The sequence below is a fragment of the Arvicanthis niloticus genome, chromosome 13 (assembly GCF_011762505.2).
Source record: "Arvicanthis niloticus isolate mArvNil1 chromosome 13, mArvNil1.pat.X, whole genome shotgun sequence".
Lineage (NCBI taxonomy): Eukaryota > Metazoa > Chordata > Mammalia > Rodentia > Muridae > Arvicanthis > Arvicanthis niloticus.
This window is the reverse complement of record NC_047670.1, coordinates 17,295,092-17,321,826: the sequence shown is the minus strand read 5'-3', so window position 1 is coordinate 17,321,826 and position 26,735 is coordinate 17,295,092. Positions and strand designations below refer to the sequence as shown.

At 46.4% G+C, this 26,735-nt stretch overlaps 1 protein-coding gene across 1 annotated transcript; it reads right to left on the bottom strand.

Annotated features, from left to right (window-relative positions):
* Positions 1-2,806: 2,806 nt before the first annotated feature.
* Positions 2,807-11,783, bottom strand: Odf1 (outer dense fiber of sperm tails 1). Its single transcript, XM_034517559.2, has 3 exons — positions 11,342-11,783; positions 7,743-7,755; positions 2,807-3,385 (listed from the first exon to the last, which is right to left on the bottom strand). The coding sequence occupies exons 1-3, from the start codon at positions 11,649-11,651 to the stop codon at positions 2,926-2,928; spliced, it is 783 nt and encodes a 260-aa protein (XP_034373450.1). The 5' UTR covers positions 11,652-11,783; the 3' UTR covers positions 2,807-2,925.
* Between the last annotated feature and the right edge of the window lie 14,952 nt (positions 11,784-26,735).

Sequence of the window (26,735 nt, the reverse complement as noted above, 5' to 3'; positions counted from 1 at the left end):
TGTGACTCTTGTGTGTAGAAGACAGACACAGAGAACAGTGAAAAAAAATTGTGTAGAGAGCTATATCCCCAGCCCCAGAATTTAGATAGTTTTTTTCTTCACTAAGTTCACCAATCCTATATCTAAGAACACTGTCACTAAATCCAACCATTTTAGGAGTGAAGAACAACCAACTGAAAGGATTGCTAATATCATTTGTTTTAGATTTATTCTTATGTATATGACTGTTTATCCCATGTATGTATGTGCACACCTGTGCAATGCTTTTGGAGGCCAAAAAAGGGTAATGGATCTCCTGCAACTGGAGTTAATGGTTGTAGGCTGCCATGTGAGTGCTGGGAACTGAACTCCTGTTGGAGCAAAAAGTGTTCTAAACTGCTAAGCCATCTCTCCAGCCCTTTGATATCATTTTATAAGACATTTTATAAAACTATATGTAGACTCTGAAAGAAATCAAGCAATCCCTGATTGGCACTGGGGATAAGTTTCCTTCAGTACTACGCCTGTGAAAATTGTTATTCATGACTCAGTTAAACAAAAGTTAAACAACTCTTTTGGCTCTAGAACATATTCCATGGACACTGAGCAGTTCAAGCACCTTTGTCTTCAACCTTGACAATATTCGGTGACTGTGGTGGTTTGAACATGCTTGGCCCACAGGAAGTGGCACTATCAGGAGGGGTGGCCTTGTTGGAGAAGGAAGTACATGACTGTGGGGGTGGGCTATGAAGCTCTACCCAGTACAGAAGAGTTGGTTTCTACTGGCTGCAGTCAGATCAAGATGCACAACTCTCAGCTCCTGCTCCAGCACCATGTCTCTGGATGCTGCCATGCTTCCCGCCATGATGATAATGGACTAAACCTCTGAACCTGTAAGCCAGCCCCAATTAAATGTTTGCTTTTATAAGAGTTGCTTGGGTCATGGTGTCTCTTTACAGCAGTAAAACCTTAGCTAAGACAGTGACCTTTGTTTATTAAAACATAAAATAGCATGTCTCCCTGGTTCATACATCCACTCATTGCACACACATGAAGCTAGCACCTCTCTCATCTTTGACTTCTGTCTGTGACCATTCCTGTAGTGAATTTGACAGGATCTTGAGCCATCTGGAAGATGGGCCTCTGGCTATGCCTCTGAGGGGTTTTGCTCATTGAGGCGGGAAAATATGCCCACTGTGGAAGCCACCATTCCCTGGCTGGGATCCTGGACTGTGTAAGTAAAGAAAGGGAGCTGAACAGAGCATGCATTCATCTTTCTCTGCTTCCTGACTGTGGGTGTCATGTGACCAGAGGTTTTAAGCTCTGCCTGGAGTTTTCTTCTCTGGTGGACTGCACCCTTGAAGTTTCAGGTGAAATAAACCTTTTCCCCTTGAGATACCTCTATCTGAGTATTTTATCATAGCAGCAGAAAAAGAAACTAACACACTATCACAGCTGCTTTCTTCCTCTGTCCATAAGAGTCTTCCTTGTCCCCATTTCCCCTTCAGGTATAGGAGAATGGGATTTAAGACTGTGCTCTGAACTTTAGAATTTCATTCAAGGCCATGGTAGAGCTGTCCAAGCCCAGGGATCCATGCAGCCTTCAAATACGACTTTGAAAATGACAAAGCTTTTTTCTATTAACTATTTTCTCTCTGGTCTCCACTAGTTAGAGGAAAAGGCCCTACTGTATGCCTTTCCCTAAAGCCCCAGATGAGGTATATACTCTCTTCTTCCTCCTTCTCCTCTTCCTCCTCTTCTTCTCCTTCCTCCTCCTCTAACTTCACCCTATACATTCTTCTCTGATGTCAGAGGTACAGAGACAATAAATTTCTGACTATACACTGTCAAGCAATTTAAATTTATACTGTGGGTATCAGTCTTGACTTTCTCCACAGAAATTTTTGGGAAGCTCTCTAATTGACAATATAGCTCCTGGCACTGTACCTAGGCATAGGGTAAATACTCGGTCAATAAACACTTGTCATTTTAACACTTTGTTTCGTTACATTCATTCAGTGTGTGTACTCTGGTGTGCATATGTGCCATGATACGTATGTCTCTCAGGGATTGTTAGGCTTGGTGGCAAATTTCTCTGTCCACTGAACCATCTTACCTGAGTCAACATTGTTTATCAGGTTAGTTCCCCCATGCAGGTGGTGGGCAAACAAAGGCGTTCAGATCTCCTGAGGCCATGTTTCTCTGAGGAAGCACTCCGCAGGCAGAGGCAGGAGATTTCTGTGACTTCGAGGTCAGCCTTATGTACACAGTGAGACTCAAGCTCAAAAACAAACACAAAAAATCCAAATTCAAGTAAACTACACTAGCAATCTGTGGAAGCCGTAGTTTCCAAATGTGCATTGACTTTCTGTGTAGAAAACCTGTTTCAAGAGTTGGGAAAAGGGAGACAGTTGCAATAAATGCCCAGGAAGCGGCAAAGTACCCTGGGCCAGAGATAGAGAGTCAAAACCACAGGAATGCTGTCCTGTTCTCCATGGCTGTCCCATCTTTGGGGCTGTGAACCTGCTCACTGCCCCGTTCTTTTAAGGACTGTCTGATCCTCCAGTAAAATCCACAGTCCCCTTGGGCTTGGGAAGGAGGTCGATCTCACCACCAACGACAGTGCTATCTCCCACCTAAACTACTCCGACTGTGCGGTTTCTAGGCTGGGCCATTTCACAGAGTTACTTAGAGTCTGGGCATGCCTCTGGAAATTTGGACATTGTTGGGTATGGAGGGCATCTATTCCATCCCTATCCCTTAAATCTCAAGTTAGCTAACTCTGTAGGGAGTCAAACCAAAGGACACAGCGTCATCAGATGCAGTCATGTATTAAGTTTCCTACATATTGGAACCACACGGGCTGTGGGAAGGGGACAAGAAACGTTGAAGAGCTGCCTGGCTGGAGTACTGACTTCTGCTAAGACATAAGTTCTTACATACACCTTACAAGATCATCTTCCTACAGGAGAATCGGCTCCCACAGGGATAGCAGGGGTTGCAAGGGTCGCAGGGGCCGCAGGGACCGCAGGGGCCGCAGGGGCCGCAAGGGCCGCAGGGTCCACAGGGGCTGCAGGGGCTACAGGGGTTACAGGGGTTACAGGGAGACGTGCAAGGGTAGCATGGAGACTCGATCTTGACACAGCTGCCGAGCCCGTAGGAGTACGTCACGTCTTTCTCATCCACACATGGCGGCAGACTGAACTCTTTGCAGATGTTCATGTAACTGTACTTTTTGGATCCGAGGCAGTCGTACCTGTTTTCCCTCTCGGCCGACACGCAGACTTTCCCATCTTTCACGCGCACTTTGACTTGGTCAGGTTCAAAGCCGCACACGTTCACCGATCCTAATATGTTACTGCTGCAGCAAGAGGAGGCCAGAATTCTATTTGTCGTCCTTCTGAGTCTGTAGTTGAAAAGAGATGACAGGAGAAAAGAGATTAGATTTCAGTGCTCAAGACTAAAAGAGCCCCGCCCCTACCCCACCCCTTGTCAGTCATGATGCCGCAACCTGATCCGAGTCTGTTGGCCTTTCAGATCTTTTTCAAGTTTAAACCCAGCACACCTCCTGTATTTAGTTATGGAAACTTGACATGTTTCTTAACCTGTGACTCAGTTTCCTTACCTGTGGTAACGGTGATAATACATCACAGCACTGTTGGGAGGTTAAGTGAGAAAACGTCTGACCCGATACTATGCTAGTTCATTATAAATCTTGCTTAATTACTACCATAAACATTACTTTGCTATCATCATATGGAGACAGTTTTGGTTTTGTTCATTATTTGATGTTGAAGTTTGAACCTAGAGCCTCATGTATGTCAGGAAAGTGCTTGACTAGGTTACAGCCCCTACTCAAGGTTCCTCTTCTTTCTTAGCTCAGTGAGACACAAACAATAAGCTAGCGTTTGACCTCTGCATCTTAAAGATAGGTATCAAAGCCAGGAATAACTGTGTGTGTGTGTTTGTGTGTGTGTGTGTGTGTGTGTGTGTATCCAGCTATTCAAGAAGTTGAGGCAGGAGGATTGCTTGACCCCAAGAGTTATAAGGTGCTCTACACACCAAAGCATGATCCTATCATTCAGGCCATCACTACGTAGACAGACAGACAGACTTTCCACCAGAAAGCTCACTGACAAGACAAGGAAGCATGAGAGCTCTGCCTGGTTCTTCCTTGGGCTGGGAGAGACCCTGGGCAGTCAGTGTCAGTGGAAATCCAGTCTGTCTGGTTGCCAGTGTGGATCAGCTATGTAGCGATCTCCAGGAGGCATGCTGGCCAGGGTCCTACTGTCTTGCAAGAGTTTGTGGCGTTTTTCCCCCAGCTCCTAATTCAGCAATGTTGTGTATATAGCTTGAAATCACTGATGAGGGGGACATTCTTGCCATGGTAAGTGGAGTAAACTACAAACTGGGGCTTGAAGAGCTGGCCGCTGCATACTACAGCTGTGGTTACCGCTCAGCTGTCCTGCTCTGTCAACCCTTAACGATAGGGCTGACACAAAGTAGCAGCAGCTCACACTAACTGAGCAGTTAGGATATATCGGGAGATAGTGAAGCTGGGCTGGGGAGATGTTCCCACAGGTACAAGCGCTTGTTAGACTCTTCTAAGAACCCAAGTTCAATTCCCAGTACCCATGTCAGGTAGCTCACAACTGTAACTGGCAGCTCACAACCACCTTTAACTGGCTCCAGGGGATCTGGTGACCTCTTCTAGCCTCTCTGAGCATCTGCGTTCATGTGCACATAATTACACACATAAATAAAAATAACTCCTTTTGAGAAGCAGGGGCAAAGTACCCAACCAGAGCAGTGACCATGGAACTGGATCTGGGCTTTGCCATGCTGACAAGTTATTAAGCTTTTCTGAGCTCAGTGAAACTGGGACATTGATGAGATACCCTCTTACTGGGTGGTGGTGAGGTTTCCTGGTACAAGAAATGCATTACAACAATGCTTGATGCTCAATCAGCAGGGAAGGCCTTTGTCTTCTCTTTTCTTAAAATATACCCTTCCAAGTGCTACGTATATCTGAGCCAAAGTGTGTGGTTTTACTTAAAAGTAACAACTCTGCGGTGTCAATGAGATTATCAAAACTTTTTTTTAAAGCTTTCTTTTTACTGTATTTTAACTATGTGTAGGCGTGTGTGCCTGCATGTAGCTTTGTGCATGTGAGTGTGGGTGTCTGACGACACCCTGGAGGTGGAGTTACAGATGATGGTAAGCAGCCTGAAGTGGGTGCTGGGAACTGAACTCTGGGAGGACATCGAGTGCTTTTAACTGCTGAGTTATCTCTCTAGCCCCTGTATCATCTCTTTATGCTGAATTTTATTTAAATATGTTCTTCTTAAGTTACACAAGTACATTGTAGAAGATACAGGAAATACAGATAAAGTATTTTTATTCTCTTTGTGTGTGTATGATTTCCTCATACATATAGGTAGACTTATGTGTTCTTATGGAATCATGCTATATATAGTACTTTTAATTTGTATTTCTCACTTGATAAGACTATGGGACAGGCTTAATGATGTAAATTCCTACCCTTGTATTAAAAATTACAAACTATGAGCTGACCAATTGAACAATGACCAATAGAACTCACTCCTAAAAGACACTGAGACAAACAGAGACAACTTGAGCAATGGATCAGATGATGTAGTAAGAGGTCTTCGGCCTCCTCCTACCCTGGCCCTGGGGAAACAGAGTAGTGTGGTAGTCCTCGTTCCTCTATTTGTGCTGGGGTACCTTAGGTCATACCACAAAAAAGAAAGAAAGAAAGAGAGAGAGAGAGAGAGAGAGAGAGAGAGAGAGAGAGAGAGAGAAAGAAAGAAAAAAAGAGAGCTGGCATCTTTGAAGTCATTGGCTCTGCTGGAAGTAGACTTAGCTGTGTGGGCAGAGAAGAACTCACAAAGGCATGGAGAAATCATCAGCTCACTCTACCTGGATCATGACTTGAAGAAAGAGGCAAGGGCAAGTGGTGTGTGTGTGTGTGTGAGTGTGTGTGTGTGTGTGTGTGTACAGACACACAACAAGTCTTGTTCACATGAGAAACATTAAATCCTGACATTAGAGACAGTAAGGATGGGCTAACACTAGCAAGAGGCCCAGAAGGTCTAGCAGGATCCCTGAGCTCCTGTTGATGACTCCAGGAAAAGCTCTGTTCTCTGCAGGAGACTAACCTGGGAACCTGATCTGTCAGTCAAAGCCATCTTTCAAATCTATTTGCTAGACACCTGAGTCTCAGGTACAGTCAAATGCATTCTACTGCTAGCCTCTCCTCATCCTCCTCTGTTCCTGTCACTTTGTCTCCTTTGGGCCTACAGTAGCTTGTCTAAGGGCCCCCACACTGTCCAGGGGCCCCACACTATTTGGAGGTCCCACAATGTCCAGGGGTCCCACACTGTTCAGGGTTCCCACACTGTCCAGGGGTCCCATATTGTCTAGGGGTCCCACACTATCTGAGGATCCCACACTGTCAAAGGGACCAACACTGTACAGGGGTCCTACACTGTCAAGGGATCCCACACTATCCAAGGATGCCACACTGTCTAGGGGACCCACACTGTCCAGGGATCCTACACCATGAATCTTCAGAACACTGCCTAAAACTCTCACCCAGATCAGATTTCTTATCACTTCTATATTAATAGCTATAAGTAAGAACAGATAGCTGTAGAAGAACTTGTTGGGGTGTCATCTGGCTTATCAAACCACTCTGAACTTGAAACTTGCCTCTTGCCTGATGGGTTTCTCACAATCCCAAATGGGTTTTTCCATGGCTGCAAGGTTCTGAGCCAAGGAAAATGGTCTCCTGTGTCTCACTTCCTTGGAGTGAGGGAAGCTTGCCAGCTCTGGTGGGACTGTGCCTGTGTGTCAAGAGTAGAGCTTCCCACTTCTTCTGGACACAGTGTTCACTCCCATGTCCAACCACATTCTTATATGTAAAGCACCCTGCCTGCTCTGTAACAAGTTATAGATCAGCTGTTTTCACAAAGGTAAAATTCAGCTCCATGAAGAAGGAAGTCACACAGACTCTGAAGTGCAGAGACAAGAGGCCCTCCCTCTAGACTTCATGGGGATATTCTTTTTCTCTTCAATTTCAGTTCTAAAGAGCTAAACTTCACTCCTCACCAACCTTTATTTCTCTTCATCTGCCGCCTTCTGCCCTTGCTCAGTGTATGTTTATGTAGCTATACACTAGGACTGTATAAATCCCACTGTGTAAATGGAGGACATCAGGCAACCTTAGCTTCTGAGACAGGGTCTCTCTCTGAACCTGGACCTCACCAATTAGACTACACTAGCTGCCAGCAAACCCCTCAGATCCCCCTATCTCCACCTTCCCAGTGCTGAGGTTACAGATGCCTCAGCACCCAACTTCTTTATGTGGACACTGGTGATCTAAACTCAGATTTCCATGCCTGTGGGGTAAGCACTTTAGCAACTGAACCAGCTCCTCGGCCTCCTTTCTGCCTTCTTTTCTTGCTTTCTCTTTCCCTCAGACTTTTAGAGTAGGCAAATGTCCCTTGGCAGCAGGGAGCAGGTGGCGGGGTGTGTAGCTGCATCTGATATCCTTCTCCCAGCAGGGCTCAGGAGACAGGCATCTGGTTCCCATTTGAGTTCTTGACTCACTAGGTGGGTGTAGAGCTGAGACTTCGCTTTTCTAGTAAGTTCCAGGTGACACCACTAACACTGGTTCAGGGGCCACACTGAGAACTACGTGGATGTGCACATGTACTTCTCAGTACTCAGGCAAATGCCACTTTGCTCTGTCATCTCCTAGTCAACAGGAACATTGCTCTTTAGTGTTGCACTGACATAAAATGACTAAGACAATAGCTTACTGGGGCATTGGACAGGAGATGCTATGTATCTAGTTACTCTGTGAGCGGCAAGGCATCTTTATAAGGCTATGTATGCTCTTCCTTAAACAGGCTTACCCTAAGTTTGAGACCTTTAGTGAACAAGCCTTAAGCCTGTTTCATTAAACAAAAAGGTTAAACCAAACACACACACACACACACACACACACACACACACACACACACACCTGAGACACACCCCTGAGGCCAGAGGTGTAATTTGGTGACAGAGTACTTATTTAGCATAACAAGGACCTGAGTTCTATTTCTAGCACTAAAACTGAAATAAATAAAAATGCTTTTGAGCATTTTTTACTGAGCGTCTGCCTAAGCAAGGGGATCTGTATGAGCTCCAGGGCAGCTAGGGCTACTGTGTCTCTGAAACAAAAACAAAACAAAGCAAAACAAAAATTGCATTTGACCTACTTGGGCACATTAATTGTGTACAGTGATAATGGACCCTGAGACCCAGGGGATTGAAAGAGTATAAAAGACATCAAAGGGGCAGCTTACTCCCACCATTCAGTGGATCTAGAAGAAGCCAGGAGTTCTCATCTGTGGGAAAAAAAAACAGCTTTTTTGTAGCCATAAAACCTCTGCTCTACACCAGCCTTGTTGACTGAGTAGAGATTCACTGAAAACCTCAGACTCATAGCATGAAAATAGATAAGAAGAGAATACTTGAGGTTTTAAGGTGTGTGTGTGTGAGAGAGAGGGGGGGGGAGAGAGAGAAAGAGAAGGAGAGGGAGAGGGAGAGGGAGAGGGAGAGGGAGAGGGAGAGGGAGAGGGAGAGGGAGAGGGAGAGGGAGAGGGAGAGGGAGAGGGAGAGGGAGAGGGAGAGGGAGAGGGAGAGGGAGAGGGAGAGGGAGAGGGAGAGGGAGAGATTTCCCAGGGAATCTCTTACTAAGAGTCAAGCTAACCACAGACAGACACTGGGGGGAAGAGGATGGAAGCCAGTCTTGGGATTGGTTGCTAGGTAAAGGGATGGAGGTTGAGCTCAGTGCAGCTCAAGGGTACAACTGCTAACTAAGATGCAGTCGGCTGCAAGGAGGCAAACCAGAAGTCAGTCTCACCATGGGCATCCATCAATTAGACAGGATTGAGGAGGGACAGAAATTTGTTAGTTTCTCTGGTTTTAGTACAAGAGTCGGGGAAGCCTGGGAAGTGTGGATGAGTTTAACTTGTGCTGGTTGTGTGGCTTCATGAAAGAAAACCAAATTCTGCTATCTCCATCCCTTTGAATCCAAAAGTAAGGGAAGAGTCAGGTGACTGGTGGAGCTTGGGGTGCAAAGGTAAGAAGTAAAGGGGACAACAGAAGCAGCTAAGGAAACAGAAGAGCTAACTCTGGCCGCCCCTAAGTCTTGGCCTTTTGAAGCAGCTGCTCAAGCAAAATGCTAGTGGGTGGGACTTTTAAATCTGAGTCTAAAAAAGCCCACTGTACGTACATATCGACCAAACAATGGATACTTGTGGAGGGAATTTAAAATTTGTTATTTAGGTCTGGACAACACTTGAAAAGACTTGTGTACAGACAAGCATTCTTTAAAGGGATGAAAAAGGTCATACAGCTAGAAATTCTAAACTCAAAAAGCCTTGACTACAGTATCATACCAAAGATGGTTTAAAAAAAAAAAAAAAACCAAACTGAATGGAGGTTATTTCTAGATCTATTCAGTCATGTTTCGGATGCTAGATTAAAGATAAGAAAAAAAAGAAGGGATTTAATTGAAAGAAAAAATTAGTCATGAGTCCTTTGGGATTAGAGCTCAGATCTGGGCTTAACATTTTCACCTCTATTCAGGAAAACTGAAGCTGTAGTTTCACACATGACAACTGCGCCCTTGCAGACAGTGAAAACGTCAGGCTGTTGGCAACAGAGAGCAGGGATTTTGCAAGGTGGCATGAATTGGAAGAAAAGTGCTGGGAAAGAGATAAAGAGCAGGCAGACCTGAGATTCACAGATGCAGAAGTTTAGGGCACTGTTCACTTCACATACTAAGGCTGGTACTGAGGAGACCCGGACACTACCAGGAAGGCACCGCAGACCAGAGAAAGCAGTGTTCTTTCTGAACTTATATGAGAATCAGGCATGAAGTTGAGTCTACTGTGGGCCAAGAAATGGTCTTGTGGAAACAAGGAGGATACAGACAGTAGAGAGAAAAGCATCTGCCCCATGAAGTGGGGAAGTGGGAGGCAGCCAGATGACCATGATAGGTCATAGAGCCTCAGAGAGAGGACACAGACCGGCTCACAAAGATATTTAATATTCGAGCCAAATATTAATCGCTATTTCACAATGTACTTTTGATAACTTGACATCCTAAGGAGTAAAAATAATCATTGGTTTAAAATATAGATAAATTCATAGGTGATTTCTCTGTTCCAGATTGTCAGGTAGGTCTGGTCCCTTAGTGACATCGTCAGTAATTGTCCCATTACCCTTCTCCATGAAACAAACATCACTGTTGTCAAGGGACTTTGTCCATCCGCCCACTCACCCAACAATCCTTCCATTCATCCATCTATCTGTCTGACCATCTTCCCACCCATCCTGTCTGTCTCTGGTTTATCTACTGCTAATCTTTTCATTTACCATATATCCATACATAAAAAGAACTTTTCAACTTTTCAATCCCCTTTTAAAATCTTTTGAAACCGTCTCACAGAACACAAGCTGGCCTCATACTCATTCTGTGTCAGACGCTGAGAACCTGTGAGCCTCCTGCCTCCACCTCCCAAGTGCTAGGATTTACAGGAGTCAGCTACTACACTGGGTTCTTTAATCCATTGGATGCGTGTACAGTTGTCTATATAACCAGGGGACAAAGCCCACTTCCCCTGTATACAGACTGTGGGTATATGTGAAAAGTTAGGAAAAGATTGTAAGAAAACATGCCCCCACCCCATTATATTATCCAATTCAATTGAAACCCCACTTAAATCTACTGTGATGGCTGCAGCCTGTGATGTCACAAATCCTTTCTGAGGTGGGGTGGGGGCCCAGCATAGCAGCCTGAGCTCTAGATCAACTCTGCCTGAGACTGGCTGGGAGGACGATTTCCCACACTGTAAAAATGCCCCCAGTGGTTCAGTCTCTTCTCTGCTCGCAAGGCTTCTTGCAAACATTAAAGATTTGACAGATGATTTTGACGTTCTTCTCCTGCAGTCATTTCTGCAAGTCCAAATACACCAGATCACCTCAGTCATACCCAGAAGAAATGTTGAGTTTGCTGTTTCCAACAGCTTTTTAACGACACCCCTGTTTTTCCCCCAGTATGGCAGCCCTATTTACCACACTGACCCTCTGGACCTCTCTATTCCCACCGCTGGCCCCACCTACTCTTCTTTCCTCCAGCCTCTCCTGGTCACCTGAGTTGCTATCTGGATCCTTTTAAGCATCTATTCATCTGTCACTGTCCCCACATCCCCGCCTCTTCCCACTGATGCAGCGGTTACACTGACTCCTCAGGCCTACGGTCACACCCTCTCACTTGGCCAACACCCTTCCTTATCAACGGCGCAGATTGCTTTCCTCTCTAAGCTGCGGAGCGATGGGCGAAGGCAGTACAGCTTGTAGTCACACAGGCAGCACGGGTAGTAGAGGTCACACAGGCCGCAGGAGCGGGATCGCTTGGAGTAGCAGAGGCAGTAGGGGTAGGGATGCAGGTCGCAGCAGCAGTACGGGTGCATGTATAAGTCACACAGGCAGCGGGAGCTGATTTCGTCGATACATCTCAGTTGCCTTAATTCTCTGTCCACCTTCTTTATGTCCCTTCTAACACTGTCCAAAAGACAACTCAGTGCGGCCATTGTGGTCACACCTTATTGTTCTGTGAGTACCTTTGGGAAATGGCACTCAGAGGAAAAAATTGTTCTAAGCTCTTCTCAGAGGCCTCCTTTAAAATTAAATGAGCCACACATGATTCACTTACTTTAAAGCTTGTGTTCTGTGACCTCGCCCACCTTCTAGGTATGTCATAGTCTCCTGGTTACCATGCCAACCACAACACAGTTATGGTCCTCTAAGACCCTCCTCAGGGCTGTATTCACACTGAGAGTTCATTCACCCTTGGTGCTGGTGGGCATCGAGGACTGCCTTTTAGTGTCCTTGACCTGTTAAGAAGACAAGGCGTGGCTGTGACTGTGGGGAGGGCAGGAGCCACCTGGCTCTCGCCTCTGTGCCCTCAGTCTAGCCCTGAGCCTTGTTCTGAGATTCATGTTGACTGTCTGCACTTCTCGCCTACCAAGTCAGACTAAAGCCTGCCTTTGTCCTTGGCTTTCTCAGTCCCACTCATTATTATTATTTCTTTATGCCAGGGATCAAACCCGGGGCCTCATACATCATAGACAGCTGCCCATCCTCTAACAGCCAGGGTTCTAGCTAGCCAGGAACACCAGTTCTCTACTCACTGTAGCCCAGAAGCTCTTGACTCCTACTGCTCAGGGTCCCTGTCTACAGTCATCACCCCCCAACAAGGACCTGAGGTCTTGTTTCTAAGCCTCCTAGTGTCAGGTCCCTGAGTGCCCCCAAGCATTGGTCCCTGATCCTCTTCCACTAGCCTGAACCCTTTACTTCAACCGTGCCCTGTTCTTTAACAGGGATCAACCTCCAAGACGGAAAACGCAGCCTCAGATTTGACTTGGACTTCTTACCTGCTTCTATCCCTCAAGTCACTTCCAGCTCTCTAGTCCCCTCTTCCTAGACTAAGTCCTAGGGAGGGCACATGAGGACAGATGGATGTGACACCCGAGAGGCAGCTAAGTGCTGGGTTTGAAGGCCACCGTAAGGGGTTTAAACTTTTATTTTGAGTTCAATAAAGGATCATTGATTATCCCTCATCCCCTATTGATAAATATTAAATGTAAGTCAGACCCGGTGAAGAGGCAAGGAGGGTCTGGGTTGGTGGTCTCAGCTCAAGGGAGCCTAAGAAGGAAGCTGGCAAGATGGTTCAGTGATTAAGAGCTTTTGTGCTCTTACAGAGGAGGGCTGGATAGTCAGCACCAACGTGGTGGTTCACAGCCATCTGGAACTCCAGTTCAGTTGTAACATCAGATCCACAGACAGGCATCTGATACCCTCTTCTGACCGCCACAGGCTCCAAGCACAAACATCATGCACATACATACATGCAGGCAAAACACACATAAAATCAGATAAATCAAAATTTAAAAGGTAAGGAAGCCAATGGATTCACTGTCCCCCTCGACTCCAGCTGATTTCCGATATAAATCTGTCATCCTACCTCCTTCTCACCTTAAACATCGGTCTTCCCTAACCTTTTTGTTTTTGGAGACAGGGTCCCACAACGTAGCCCTAGCTGGCCTGGAACTTACTGTGTACAGCTGGCTAGCTTTGAACCCAAAGAAATTTGCCCACCTCTGTCTCCCAAGTGCTGAGTTGAAAGGCAGATAGCACCCAGCTTGCTTTAGCCTGTTGAAAGAAGTATTAAACTCCTTACCAAGGCCTGACAACAGGCCCTGTGCCCACTCTTCCTACCCATAGTACCACTGGCATTTGTCACCCTCGGCCACAACAATCTTCCCAGAGAGCTACTCACTCTGGGGGAAGAGAGGAGTGGAGCATGCCTCATTCTTTCTGCCTCATTTGGAGGTAAACACAGTTGTTCTACCTACTTAGAAGTTGAAATCTCTGACTTAGTCTTGGATCTAGCTCATTACTGGGCTATCTCACGTGGCTCTCCTTGGGGAAGCCTTCCCTGTCCCATTACCAAACATTTATAACACACCCTCATGCCCCTCTCTCCTGCCAAGGACTCATTAACTCAGGTCAGCCTTCAACTCACTGCATAGCTGAGGAGGACCTTGATTTCCTGATCCCCCTGACCCGGCCTCCTGAGTCTGAGATTACAGGCGTGCACCACCACACTTCAGTTATGAGGTGCTAGGAACTGAGCTAGCCTCATGCATGTTAGGCAAGCTCTATTCACTGAACTACAGCCCCAGCCCCGGCACATTTCTTATATGACGTAGTTTTTCTATTTCCAATATTAGACTAAACGGCGTCCTGACTGGGTTTGCTCCCGGTAGCTGCCCAACAGGATGCCTGGTACGTTGTCAGCACTCACACATTGAACCGCCCATTGAACAGACTAAGCAGAACTCAGAGGACAGAATGAAAACGGACTACAGGAGGAGTCAGTAATGACTCCCGAGTCCAAAGCTTGGCATGCTCATGGGGTCAAGGAGGTGTGAATCGTGGGAATGGGAAAGAGGTGGGGGATGGAGTGTGGCAAACAGGACACTAGTGGCAGCTTCAGGGAGGAACTGTGAAGGAAGCCTATGAATAGGGACCCGCAACTCAGAGAAAGAAAGGAGCTACAAACCAGGAGACAGGTGCCATGAACAGCTCACTGGAGAACAGGGCAGAGAAACGACTGAGGTAAAAGCAGCAGAAGTAGAGTGTCAGGGCTCATCAAAGTCCTCACCAGAGAGGACATAGCACATATCCCTGCTGTGTGTTGTCAGCCTGGCTTTCCCAGTGCTCAGCCTTCCCCAGCCTTGACCTAGAAGGCCCTGCTCTGTGAAGATGAAACGTCAGAGATACTTAGTCAGAATCCACAGAGGCTTCTGAGGAGAAGCTGGCCGCCTGGGTCAGGTGAGATGAATCAAACAACAAGGTTGAGCTGTACTTTTCTAGGGACACAAGCTAATGCCCTTTGCAGATGGCTCTGTGCAGTTCGGAGGGGTAGGTGGCCTCCATTACCAGGGCTGAGACCTGTGGAAGTATCTGGATTTCTGCAGCTCTAAGTGAAAGACTACTGAATGTTCATGTCCCTGTGAACTCCGTGCTCAGCAAATGTCAGCAAAGGTTTGATCAGACAGCTCTCAGTTTTAACTTGTTAAACACACATGTTTCAGAGCTTAAACACACGTCTACGTCTCGACAGCACGTTATTAAGATAGTACTGGCTTCGTTTCAACTAGGATTTCCCTGTTCTCCCGCCTCCCTAGTAATTTCACTCTTCCACTGCAAAATACAGTTTCTACATTATTTCAGAGACTGAGTATGTGTACTTAACGATTTGATGGAGTGCTCGGGCTGGCACACACTGGTAGGACATGCTGAAGAGTCGTATGTAGAAGGATCATGAGTTCAAGGCCAGCCTGGGCTACATTTTTGCCGGGTGTGGTGATGCAAGTCTTTAATTCTAGTAGCTGGGAGGCAGAGATAGGTGGATATTTGGTGGAATTGTGGTCCATTCATACCAGAAGGCTGATAATCATTAGAATCTGCTAAAACCCCTTAGCGACAACCTACAGGCACAGCTCCTTGACCCATTAACATAAGCATACATTGGCTCTGATGCAGAGGTGGGACCATCCCTTACTTAAGATCACATTCGTGGGAATGTCTACCCACCTTGGCTGGTGCCCAGACAGAAACTCTTCTGGGACAGAGGTCAGGAGGTAGCAACTTCCCATGCCATGTAGCATTTGCCTGGTCCCCAGTGTTAGTGGTAATGTGTGCCAAAGGCAGACTCCTCTGCTTCCTCCATCAGATATAGGACAAGTCCATTCACTAAGCCGATGTGTTACAAAATATTTATCTAGAGGATCCCTATGGGATCAACACACAGTGTGTAAACATTAACCCCAAAATTATGCCCTCAGCGTTTAAGAATGACTGTGGTTATCTCTGAGAAGTAGGATATAGGTGGCTTTTAAAATTCTCTTTTCTAGGGCTAGGAGTATCCCCCAGCAGTAGTATCATGAAAGGCCCTGGGACCAATCCCAAAAAACAAGGAAAATTACATTTAGTCTATTATTATTGTTGTTGTTGTTGTTATTATTATTAATGTGTGTGTACATGATATGTATGTATGTGGTTACATGTTACACACATGGAGAGGTCAGAAGACAACTTTGTGAAATCAGTTCTCTCTTTCCACCTTTACATGTGTTCTGGGAATTGAACTCGTGTCACCAGGCTTACATGGTGAGAGCCTTTACCCACTGAACTATCTCACCAGTCCTGAAATAACTCTGCTATCTTATAACCAGCATTCTTTATCTACTCAAGGCTTACCTCTGGCTCCATCTGAAAAATCCAGGTAAAAGTCTATGGAGATGGCTTGTGGATAAAGTGCTTCTGTCAAAGCTTGAGGAGCATGGCTGGGAACTTTAGCATACACATAAAAGCCAGAGAGGATGACAGGGATGATGAGGATGATGGGGATGACGAGGATGATGGAGGTGACAGGGATGATGAGGATGATGGGGATGACGGAGATGACAGGGATGACAGAGATGGTGAGGATGGTGGGATAACGACACACCTGTTATCCTGCTGTTTGGAAGGCAGAGTCAGTTGACTCCCTGAGAAGCTGGCTAGCTAGATTAGTCAAATGGATGAGTTCCAGGTTCAGTGACAGACCCTGCCTCATTACAGGGAGAGTGATCGAGGAGGTCACGCAGTGTCACACACAACCAGATAACAAATCCCTCTGGGCAGGCCACTGGGAAGTCTAGTAAGACACATCTTTGGCCTGTCCATCACCCAGGAAACCTTCTTTTTGGTGAAAAACTCTCTCCCACTCCTACCATTAGGTACAATCAATGAAGTTGCCTAGCCAAAGCATGGGCACCTAAGCTACCCAACCCGATACCCTCCTGAAACTTCACGTTTAGGGCCTGAAAATAGCTCATATTCCCAAACTGGTCCTCAGCTGCTCTTCGGGTCTGTCAGCTCCTCAGCTATTTCCAATAACCTTGTCTTTTTCTTTCTCTTCTTTTTCCTGCTTTTGTTTTTTAGACAGGGTTTCACTATGTAGCTCAGGCTGGCCCAGAACTTACTATATAATGTTGCCCAGGCTGACCTTGACCTCTGCTTCAGCTGAAGTCCCCCATGCTGGAAAGACAGTATGTGCCACAAGGTCTGCTTCAAAACCCTCTGATTCTTCTGATTCAGCAACTGAGGTGCTGGGCATGAATGATGACGTGTGCTGGGATTGTAGCTCTTAACAGGCAGTGGTAGAAGGATCTCAAGTCTGAGGCCAGCCTGGGCTACATAGAAGCTTGAAAACCAACAAAAACAAAACAACAACGAAAAGACCAAGACAAACCTACTGCTCAGTGGCTTAGGCCTGTGGTTGTGGCAACTGAGGAGGACGGCCGAGTCCAAGGGAAACTGAAAAAGGGAAAAAGCTGGGTCACAGCATGTTGATAGGGCGCTTGCTTAGCGTGAAGGAGGCTCTGATCGAGTTCTAGCCCCAGGACCAGAAAAATAAAAAGCTCTAAGAAACAAACAACAACAACCAAAAGCAGACCCTAACTGGAGTGACAGCCTGCTCCCTTTGGCCTACTCACTGAGACCACTCCAGGCTGAGGTTGGAGGTGAGAGAGCTGCAGTCCCAGAGGGCATTATCTCATGTGAGCCCTGCTGTTACCCCAGCCCAGATCTTGGTGCATCAAGAATAGCTGTCACACTGAAGGCCTATGGTATGGAACAAAGATGGTGACTCATGTAAGGGAAAATGATTGGGAACGCCAGGAAGACTAGCCAAGAACAGCACCCCTAGGGCAAGAGACTTTTCCATGGGACTGGAATCTCAGCACTTCAACCCTGGAAAAGCTCTCATCCACATCAGCCTCCCTTGTCTGCCTGTGTACCTGAGTGTATACATATGTATGTATACCCCCTGAGGTCTTTATAAAAGAAAGATTTATTTGCTTACATATTGTATGTGTGCCTGAGGGTGTATGTATGTATGCCTCATGTGTGCAGGTACCTGCAGAAGCCAGAGAAGGGCATCCTCAGAATGAGGTCTCCTGGAGAGCTGCAACTGTTAGTTACATGGCAGAGCAGGTTGTTCTATGCCACCTGATGTGACTGCTGGGAGCTGCAAGTGTCCTTAACTGCTGAGTCATCACTCCACCACCACCCCTTTAAAAGTATATATGAGAGAGACAGAGAGAGAGACCGCGACAGACACACAGAGACAGCGAGAGAGAGAGAAGAGGAGACAGAGCATGGGCCACAAAATGCATTTTATTTTATGTTATTTTATTTATTTATTTATTTATTTATTTATTTATTTATTTATTTATTGGTTTTTCGAGACAGGGTTTCTCTGAGTAGCCCTGACTGTCCTGGAACTCACTCTGTAGACCAGGCTGGCCTCGAACTCAGAAATCCGCCTGCCTCTGCCTCTGCCTCCCAAGTGCTGGGATTAAAGGCATGCACCACCACTGTCTGGCCACAAAATACATTTTAATAGGATTTGTATTTTATTTTATTTTATGCAGCACAAGAGGTCAGCAAACACCTTTAATTCCAGCACATGGGAGGCAGAGGCAAGAGGATCTCTGTGTGTTTGAGGCTAGCCTGGTCTATATAGTAAGTTCCAGGACAGCCAAGACAAAAACAACCAAAACCATTAGCACACAAGGGCACTGACTTATAACTCTCCTGATGTCTGGCATAACACAGAAAAGCTGACGTATCTCCCCTTCCTCCAGCCCATTGCAATGCATTATGTAAATGCAGAAGAAGATCCAGCCATGCTCAGATGTGACCTTCACAGAGGAAGGTCACAGGTCTCAGACTCCTGATGTCATGGCCATTTTATGTCAGAGATTTAGTTCAAGGTTCTGGAAACTCCCAGTGCCACAATAGCCATACTGTGATGGTTTGTATTTGCTTGACCCAGGGAGTGGCACTATTAGGCAGTGTGGCCTTGTTGGAGTAGGTGTGTCACTGTGGGCTGTGGGCTTTCATAACCTCATTCTAGCTGACTGGAAGCCAGTCTTCTGTTGGCCTTTGGAACAAGATGTTGAACTCTCAGCTCCTTCTGCACTTTGCCTGCTGGGAGCTGCCATGCTTCCTTCTTGATGATAATGAACTGATCCTCTGAAAGTAGAAGCCGGCACCAATTAAATGTTGTCCTTATAAGAGCTGCCTTGGTCATGGTGTCTGTTCACAGCAGTAAGTAACCCTAACTAAGACAGATACCATTCCAGGAACATGGAGATAAGCCTCACATCTTGGTTTTAGAACTTTTGGGAAGTCTGCTCACTGATTGATCCCACTTTCTGAGAACTGAACCTCAGGAAGAACTCTCCCCAAACCCCTTCTAAGACATGACCTGCCCCCCTGACTAGGAGTGTAAGTTTCTGCACACAGGGAAGACTCCAACCACAGCTAGGTCTGCAGGGTTCTCCTCTGTAGGAATTTGACATGGAGTGTGGGGGTGAGGCTACAGGGAGGGACTACCTCCCAGCTACAGAGGCTGCTGTGTGTGGGGATCAAGTTCTTTGGCTGGGCAACCCCTAAAGTCCAAGATGAGGACCCTTCTGTTTGAGCAGTCCACTCATGGATGACTCTATCCATTCACTGGTTTAACAAACGCCTCAAAGGTTGATATCAAAAGTATGAATCTAAAATGAAAAGGAAGTAGAAGCTGTAACAGGGTCTGGGGATGTGACTCTCAGTAGGTTCAGTGCTTGCCCAGCATGCATAAAGTCCTGGGTTCAAGCCCGAGCACTGCATAAGTCAACTTGTGTGGGAGTATGTATCTGTGTATCTACAACACTCAGCATGTGGAGACAGGAGGACCAGTTCAAAGTCATCCTCAAACAGTCACCAAGTTTGAGGACCTGGACACTGTTTCAAAAGGGGCGGAGGCTGGAGCAGAGGCTCAGGAATTAGGAACACTGGCTACTACTCTTCCAGAGGACCTGGGTTTGAGTCCCAGAATCCACATGATTCCGGAGGGTAGGAGACTAAGTGCTTATGCTTATGGCTGGGGATGTAGCTCAGTTGGTGGAGTCTTTATCTACCATGCCCAAAGTTCTGGGCTTGATCTTTAGCATTGCATAAATGGAGTGACAACATATGACTGTAATCACAGCATTTGAGAGGAAGATCTGGAGTTCAAGGTCCTCCTCTGCTACACAGTGAGTTCAAGGCCAACTTGACCTACTTGTGACTCTGACTCAAAAACAAACAAAACTGCAAGAGTCTGGGGGTGTAGTTCAACAGCAGGACACATGATTTGTTCTATAACTATACATCAATCATCAAATAGCAATAAAAACCATGTGGGGTAGCAGGCACCAGCCAAGCGGTGACCCCTTTGTGACTGATCTGAGCCTGACCCATTGTGGACTGGACTAGTGGTTGTAGCTAAGGAGGTTTTTAGGAAGGAAGGTGAATCTTGGGTGGTAGGCCGTCTGGACTCTGGGTATAGTACAACCTCTGTGGCTTGATTTTTATTCTCAATTCTAAAAGATGCTCCATGGTAGGATTGCCTTTTGCTTTGCTTTGTTTGTTTTAATCTAAATTGTATTGAGGAATAGTATACCTGCAGAAAAGAGAAAAACATTATAAATGTTTAGCCTGGTGACCTGTCATTCATAGCAAGCCCTTTTACCCGAAAATGTCTTGGCCTCTCCACAAGGGTCCAATGACCTGTTCCCTAGAGCCTCAGACAGGTTCTTAGCTTTGTACAAATGTCGATATATAAAAATCTCTATGTTGGTGTCTTGATCTCTTACTCAGCAGCAGGATTCTGAAATCCACCTGTGTTGTAGAATCTTACTCTTTCATCTTGCTGTGTAAAGTCCACTGTACTGACGGTATTTACACAGGTGGGCATAGAGGACGTTTCCCACTTGAGAATATGGTGAGGACCAAGGCTATTACAGTCATTCTGGTACATTTCTTCATGGATAATCACAGCGTTTTTGTGGCCTGGAGTCACATAGTCATTGGGTGTGTGTCTTCAGCGTTACTGGACTTGGCTAAGCAGCCTTCCAAAGCAGTGTGCATGCATATATAATCGGCAGTTTGTAGTTGAAGCAATTTAAACTTATCACCATCTAGTTTACAAATGAATGAGCCTCGGACTATGGGTATTTTATTTGGCTTTGACAATTACTAGGGGGTGACTCCTAATCTACTTTTCTAACTGCTGGCCTGGCTATTTCCCCAGCTGTGTACCCCCAATACTAGATGTTTCTCCTGGTCATGTGCTCATGATCCATCTCCTCTCATGGTGGCTTTCTTCTCTCTCCTCCCCCTGCAACCCCAACCAGGTAACTCAAAACCTGCCCACCTCTAATCTCTCCAGTAACTGGCTGTAGCCATTTCGTATTTAATCATTTTTATTTAGTTTTAAATTAAGAAACAAAGTTTGCACAACAAAAGTTGGTACACGAATTCACTTGTAAGCAACTAGACCTAACAGATCTAGACTTTAAAAGCTGTGAATTACTGTCTAAATGAGGTCTTGTCTGGTTTTGAGTTTGTGCTCCTATGATAGGACCTTCCATATTCTGTATTCGGCAGTATTTCTTACAGATCACCTGCATAAATTAAGAAAGTAGTTAAGAGACATCGAAGAACAAGAGGAAGTTCATGACAGGCAAAAAAAAAAAAAAAAAAAAAAAAAAAAAAAAACAACACATGGGTAGTCTCCAGGGGCTATGAGCAGAGCTAAGCTAGTCTCAGTAGGAGGTAGACATAGAGCACTGGCCTCCCACGGGGGGGGGGGGGGGGGGGAATAGGTAGGGAGAGAGGGAAGGCTCTGCCTCTGAGTGGCCAGGGCCTGGGACACTCTAGCCAGGGCTAAGCTGCATGGAATGAGGGAGAAAATTGTCTCCCTGCTCCAGTTGGAAACAGTTGGTTTTCCAAAGGCTCCAAAGAGCACCCCATAGCTCCCTCCTTCCCTCTGCCCTCAGCACCCAGGTGCCAGGTGGCCTGGGGTATATCCAGGTGTTGCCAGCGGTGGCATCCAAGAGCACTGCCGTTCCAGAGACATTACTGAAAGCAGTTCTTTGGCCAGCACATCAGAGTTCTCATCTGAGAACCTCACCAGGAACAGGCGCTGAAGCCTGGAGGTGACTTCTAGTGTGTCTCAACCCTTGGTCAGTGGTACTTGGTCAGTGGTACTTACTTTGAGATGCCCCTGAGTGAGATACTGAGATGCAGATCGATGCAAAAGCAAGAGCTTTATTTTCCAGCTCGTTGGGGTCAACCCTCAATCAATCCCTCGAGGCGAGTGATGAGAAGGTGACCCCAAATGGCTATTACAAGCAGTTTTTATACTTTTTAGGGGCACAGGTTACATCATCAAGGTTACAGTTCAAACTTATTGGCTAAGCATATCGACCTTTAAATCTATTGGCTAGCAAGCATGACACACGTATTTGAACTCTACCTGGGACTTTCCAGAGAGTCAGGTGACAGTCAGTACATTCTGAGAATTTTTTACTCAAGACTGGTCCTGTGGGTGGGAGAATGGAACTTGGCCTAGCCTTGAGCAGAAATGGGTAGGTGTAAGGCTGGCGAAGCCCCTAGGGCCCTTCATTCTCCCCTTTTTCTTGTATAAGCTCCAATCCTGGAGCTACATTCAGGGGTCTCTGGTATCTAACTCATATTCTTCAGGTCCTGTCCTCAGGGTCTCATATTGTTGGTGCAGGACCATCAGCTGCACTGCTCCTGTTCTCTCTATAATGAAGGCTGTAAGCTTGTTCAATATGCAGGGTCCAAAGGTCAACAGTAGCAGGAGAACAATTAGGGGTCCTAACAAGGTGGATATGAGGGTGGCTAACCAAGGGGACTTGTTAAACCAACACTCAAATCAGCCCTGACTGTTCTCTTTCTCTCCTCCACCGGCTAGCCCGTCTCTCACCTTAGCCATTGAATCTTTAACTACCCTGGAATGGTCTTTAGTATGTGCTTCCTGATGTTTCACACCCCAGCTAGCACAGAGAAAGTGGTTGCCCCCCCCACACACACACACACTGATGGGCCTGCTGCTGGCTTCTCCCATCTCGGGGGCACACATATATGGGGGTTTCTTGAAGGACACTCCTCAACTTCAGGTGTCCACACCCTAAGCCCCACCCTCCAAGGCCGCTTCTGGGGCATGGTTTAGATTTGAAAGTTCCTCATCTCCCACATTTGGGTAATCCCTCCCTCTGGTGGGAATATCCCAGGAGTCAAGGCCCACCACTAACTTACAGAGATCAAAGACAAGGTCTGGCCACTAGGTATAAAGTGGATGTTCCTCTGTAGTGGACCAAGCTACATCGCCAGTAGCCTAAAGGACTTGGCAAGTCACTTTGGTAGGGTTTTGAGGGTGCTGAGACTCAGCACGGAAAGGGAGATACACCATAGCCATCTCATGGTTTGTCTGGCTTTGCAGAAGGGCAAGTGATTTTGAGCTTCAGGGGGTTGCTCAGATGTCTGACTGCTATCCAGTTGGCATCAGGTGCAGGTGCTGGTCTGACGTGAGTTTTGTGAACCCAGGCAGTTTCTCCATCCACTTTAACAGAGGTCGGGGTGGTCAACAACGCCAGGAATGGCCCTTTCCACTTTGCTTCCAAGTTTTCAGCACAATGCCTCTTAATATATACCCAATCTCCAGCTTGGTACTTGTGTGGAACCTCTGGGGTACTGTGTTCGTTATACAGGGCACTAAGTGTAGGTCACAATTCCTGGTGGTTGATCTGGAAAGCTTGCAATCAAGCCCCAAGATCCTTGTCGGCCTGAAAAGTCACTGGTGTGTGTGTGTGTGTGTGTGTGTGTAGAGCCAGGGTCAAGGGAGTGGGAGTCCCATACAGGATCTTAAAAGGGGTCAGTTTAAAATGGTAGGGGTGTTCCAAGCTAGGAACAGGGCCAGGGGAAGGAACACCACCCAGTCAGCGACAATCTCCAAGGACAATTTAGTTAAGGTCTCTTTTAGGGTTCTCTTCATTCTTCTACCTGCCCTGATCTCTGGGGACAGTATGCACAATGGAGCTTCCAATTAGTCCCCAATATCTCTGCCAATCCCTGACTTACCTTAAAGCCAAAAGCAGGACCCTTGTCCAATCCGATCCAGTTACCTTGGGCACTCAGAACCTCTGGAAAATTTTCTCTAATATCTTCTTGGCTACCATGGTAGCTGTTTCCTGCTTGGCGGGGAAAACCTCAACGCATCCAGAGAAAGTATCCACAAACATTAGAAGGTATTTATAACCATGGTTTCCTGGCTTAACTTCTGTAAAATCGACCTCCCAATATACTCCAGGCTGTTCTCCCCTAGGTCTTTTGTCCTGTTTACTCTTGGCCACATAAGCATTCACTTGTTGGCATACTTTACACTGTTATCTCTCTGGACCCAAACCTGTGGTCCGTTATATATACCTTAGATCCCTTAACTGCTTGGACAAGCTTTTTATCCCCTAAATGAGTCCATCTGTGCATCTGGCCTAATTAAGTCTTTTGCTTGCTTTCTGGGGAGTACAGTTCTCCCTTCTTGTGTGCACCATTGCCCTTCCTTCTCTAGGTAATAGTTGATAGGGTAGTTATCAATCTGAGTCCTTCTTCTTCTCTATATTTTAAGTGTGGCCACCCCTTAGTCCAGGCCCATTCCCCAGCAGGTGTCTTTTGCAGGCCCATAACTGGGATAGGCTCCTGCACAGCCACTTGATTTGCCTGGTTAATGCCCCAGGCTAATGAGTCTCTTCCCTTCTAGTGTCCTGGGCAATGAATTGTACTACTCGGTTACTGGCTTCATCGGGGCATCTAAGAGATCCAAGATTTCCTGTTTGTTTTTTATTTCTTTTCCCTCTGATGTGAGCAGTCCTCTTTCTTGGTGTATAGCCCCGTGGACGTGGGCTGTGGCAAAGGCATACCTGCTATCCATGTGCATGTTAATTTTCTCACCAGCCGCATGTTCCAAGGCTTTGGTGAGGGCAATCAGCTCCACTTTCTACTCTGATGTGTCGGGGTGGGGTGGGGTAGAGGGTCAGCCCGATGACATTGTGCCATCTACCACAGCAGCACCTGCTCATCTCTGACCTTCATGGAGAAAACTGCTCTTGTCTATAACCAGGTAGCATTGGCTCTGGCAGGAGTCTGTGGGAGAGGTCTTTTCTCCGCCCATGGGCTCTCCTTTTGGATCAGTTAGTTGTGGCCCATCAGGCAGGAAGTGTATCTGGGTCCCCATCTTGGAGAGTAAGTCTTGCCCCAACAGAGGGTAGGGATGGTCTGGGATGACCGTAAATGAATGGGATAGCTGGCCCATCCCTAGGTCCACTGTTCTTCAGGTAGTCCATGAATACATTTTGGTGCCAGTGGCTCCTTGGAACCAAGATTTCTTTTTGCCTGAAACTAGCCCATCAGTTTGGAGGAGAACCAAGTTGAGCCCCAGTATCCACCAAGAATTGGGTGGGTTTCCCCGTTCACTTTCAAGGTTACCCAAGGCTCAGGGAGGAGGTCCAAACCCCATCCCCCTAGTCACTGTCTTCCCCCAGGGCTAAGCCGTTTCAGAGCACTTCCCTCAAGGCCTGGGATTTCCCGCCCCCAGCTTCTGTTACCGTCTCCTTGCAATGTGCGCACTGGTCCTTTTCAATAGGTTTTCTGTCTCTCTTTGGTTGGAGTCTCTCTTTTCTGCTTTCCCTAACTACTGTAGCCAAGATTCTCTGTAAATTCCTTTCCTGTTGCTTTTCTTTTTTTCATCTCCCTTTCTTCCTTTCCCTTTCTCTTTGTTTCTTCTCCTCCTCTGTCTCCCTGTTATGGTAGACTTTCTCAGCAACCTGCATCAAATCCCTCAGCAACTTATCCTGTTGTCCCTCTAACTGCTGAAGCTTTTTTCCTGATATCTCTACTAGCCTGGTCAATAAAAGCCGTAGTCACAATGGCTTTGTGCTACTTGCTGCTGGGGTCATAGGGTGTATATTGGTGGAATGCCTACATAAGCTGCTCTAGAAAGGCTGCAGGCGACTCAACTGGTCTCTGCTTAACCTCACCTACCTTGGTCAAATTGGTAGGCCGCTAGGTGGCTGCCTTGAGACCTGCCAGCAGAGCCTGGTGGTAGACCTTAAGATGCGCCTTACCTTTGGCTGAATTAAAGTCCTGATCAGGTCTGGTCAGGGGAAACCCGCTGTCAACAACAGCCTGGTCAATCGATGGTGGCCCCATGTCTGAGGGGACATTCGTTCTGGTTTCTTCCATTATCCACTCTCACTCTTTGGTTGTGAAGAGCACTCTCATGAGTTGTTGTGAAGACTCCCAGACTCGGGAGACCCTTTCTCAAGTCTCAGGAAATCACGACCACCCAAAAATCACAGAAACCATACCTGGATGCAATCAGCAGAGGTTTATTGGGGAGTTGGCTAGCCAAGGTCAAAACTGCTCGTCCACGCAGGAACAGAATTTTGACAAAAGGCCAGCAAGCTGAGTTGTTTTTTGTTTTTTTTTTTTTTTTTTTTTTTTTTTTTTTTTTTTTTTTTTTAGCATGGGGTGGGGAAAGGAAGGAATTTTCGCGCGAGGTTACACATGATTAGTTGCATTTTCGTGCGGTTACACATGATTGGTTGTTTTACAAATTTTGAACATCAGCAGGCTGTAACACTGTGAAAACCTCAAGGGGAGGGGGGTAACCAAGAACAGTGGAACATTTCAGAGGAACCCACCCTAAATGATTTAGAGCCACGTGAAAATCACTCTGCATACTCATTCTTCTAAAAAATGTAGTTTTACCATGTCACTGTGCCCTACCCTGTCATTACCAACTATTTCAGGTTAACTATTTCTCACTTGCCATAGCCCCACCCTGAGGCTTGAGGAATGTTAATCTAGCAAGTGTCCTCTGATTCAGGGATAATGCCCTCCACCTGGAATGTGTCCCAGGGCAGTGAAAGCCTGAAATCTTACATCCAGTTCTGCTTTCTGGAACTTGCATTCTTTTGCTCAGGTTTAGGGTAAAGAAAAAGCCTATATATATTTCATAAAATGGTCTTTATAATTTTTCACTCTACAGTTGGATATCATCCCAGGTGGGCTGATGAGTAAAGAAAACAGTCTCAAAGAGGTTAATCAGTCCCTTGGGGTTATCTGAAAGGGGGGTGTTGGGCCTTTCAGTTATACAAGTCGGCTGAAGA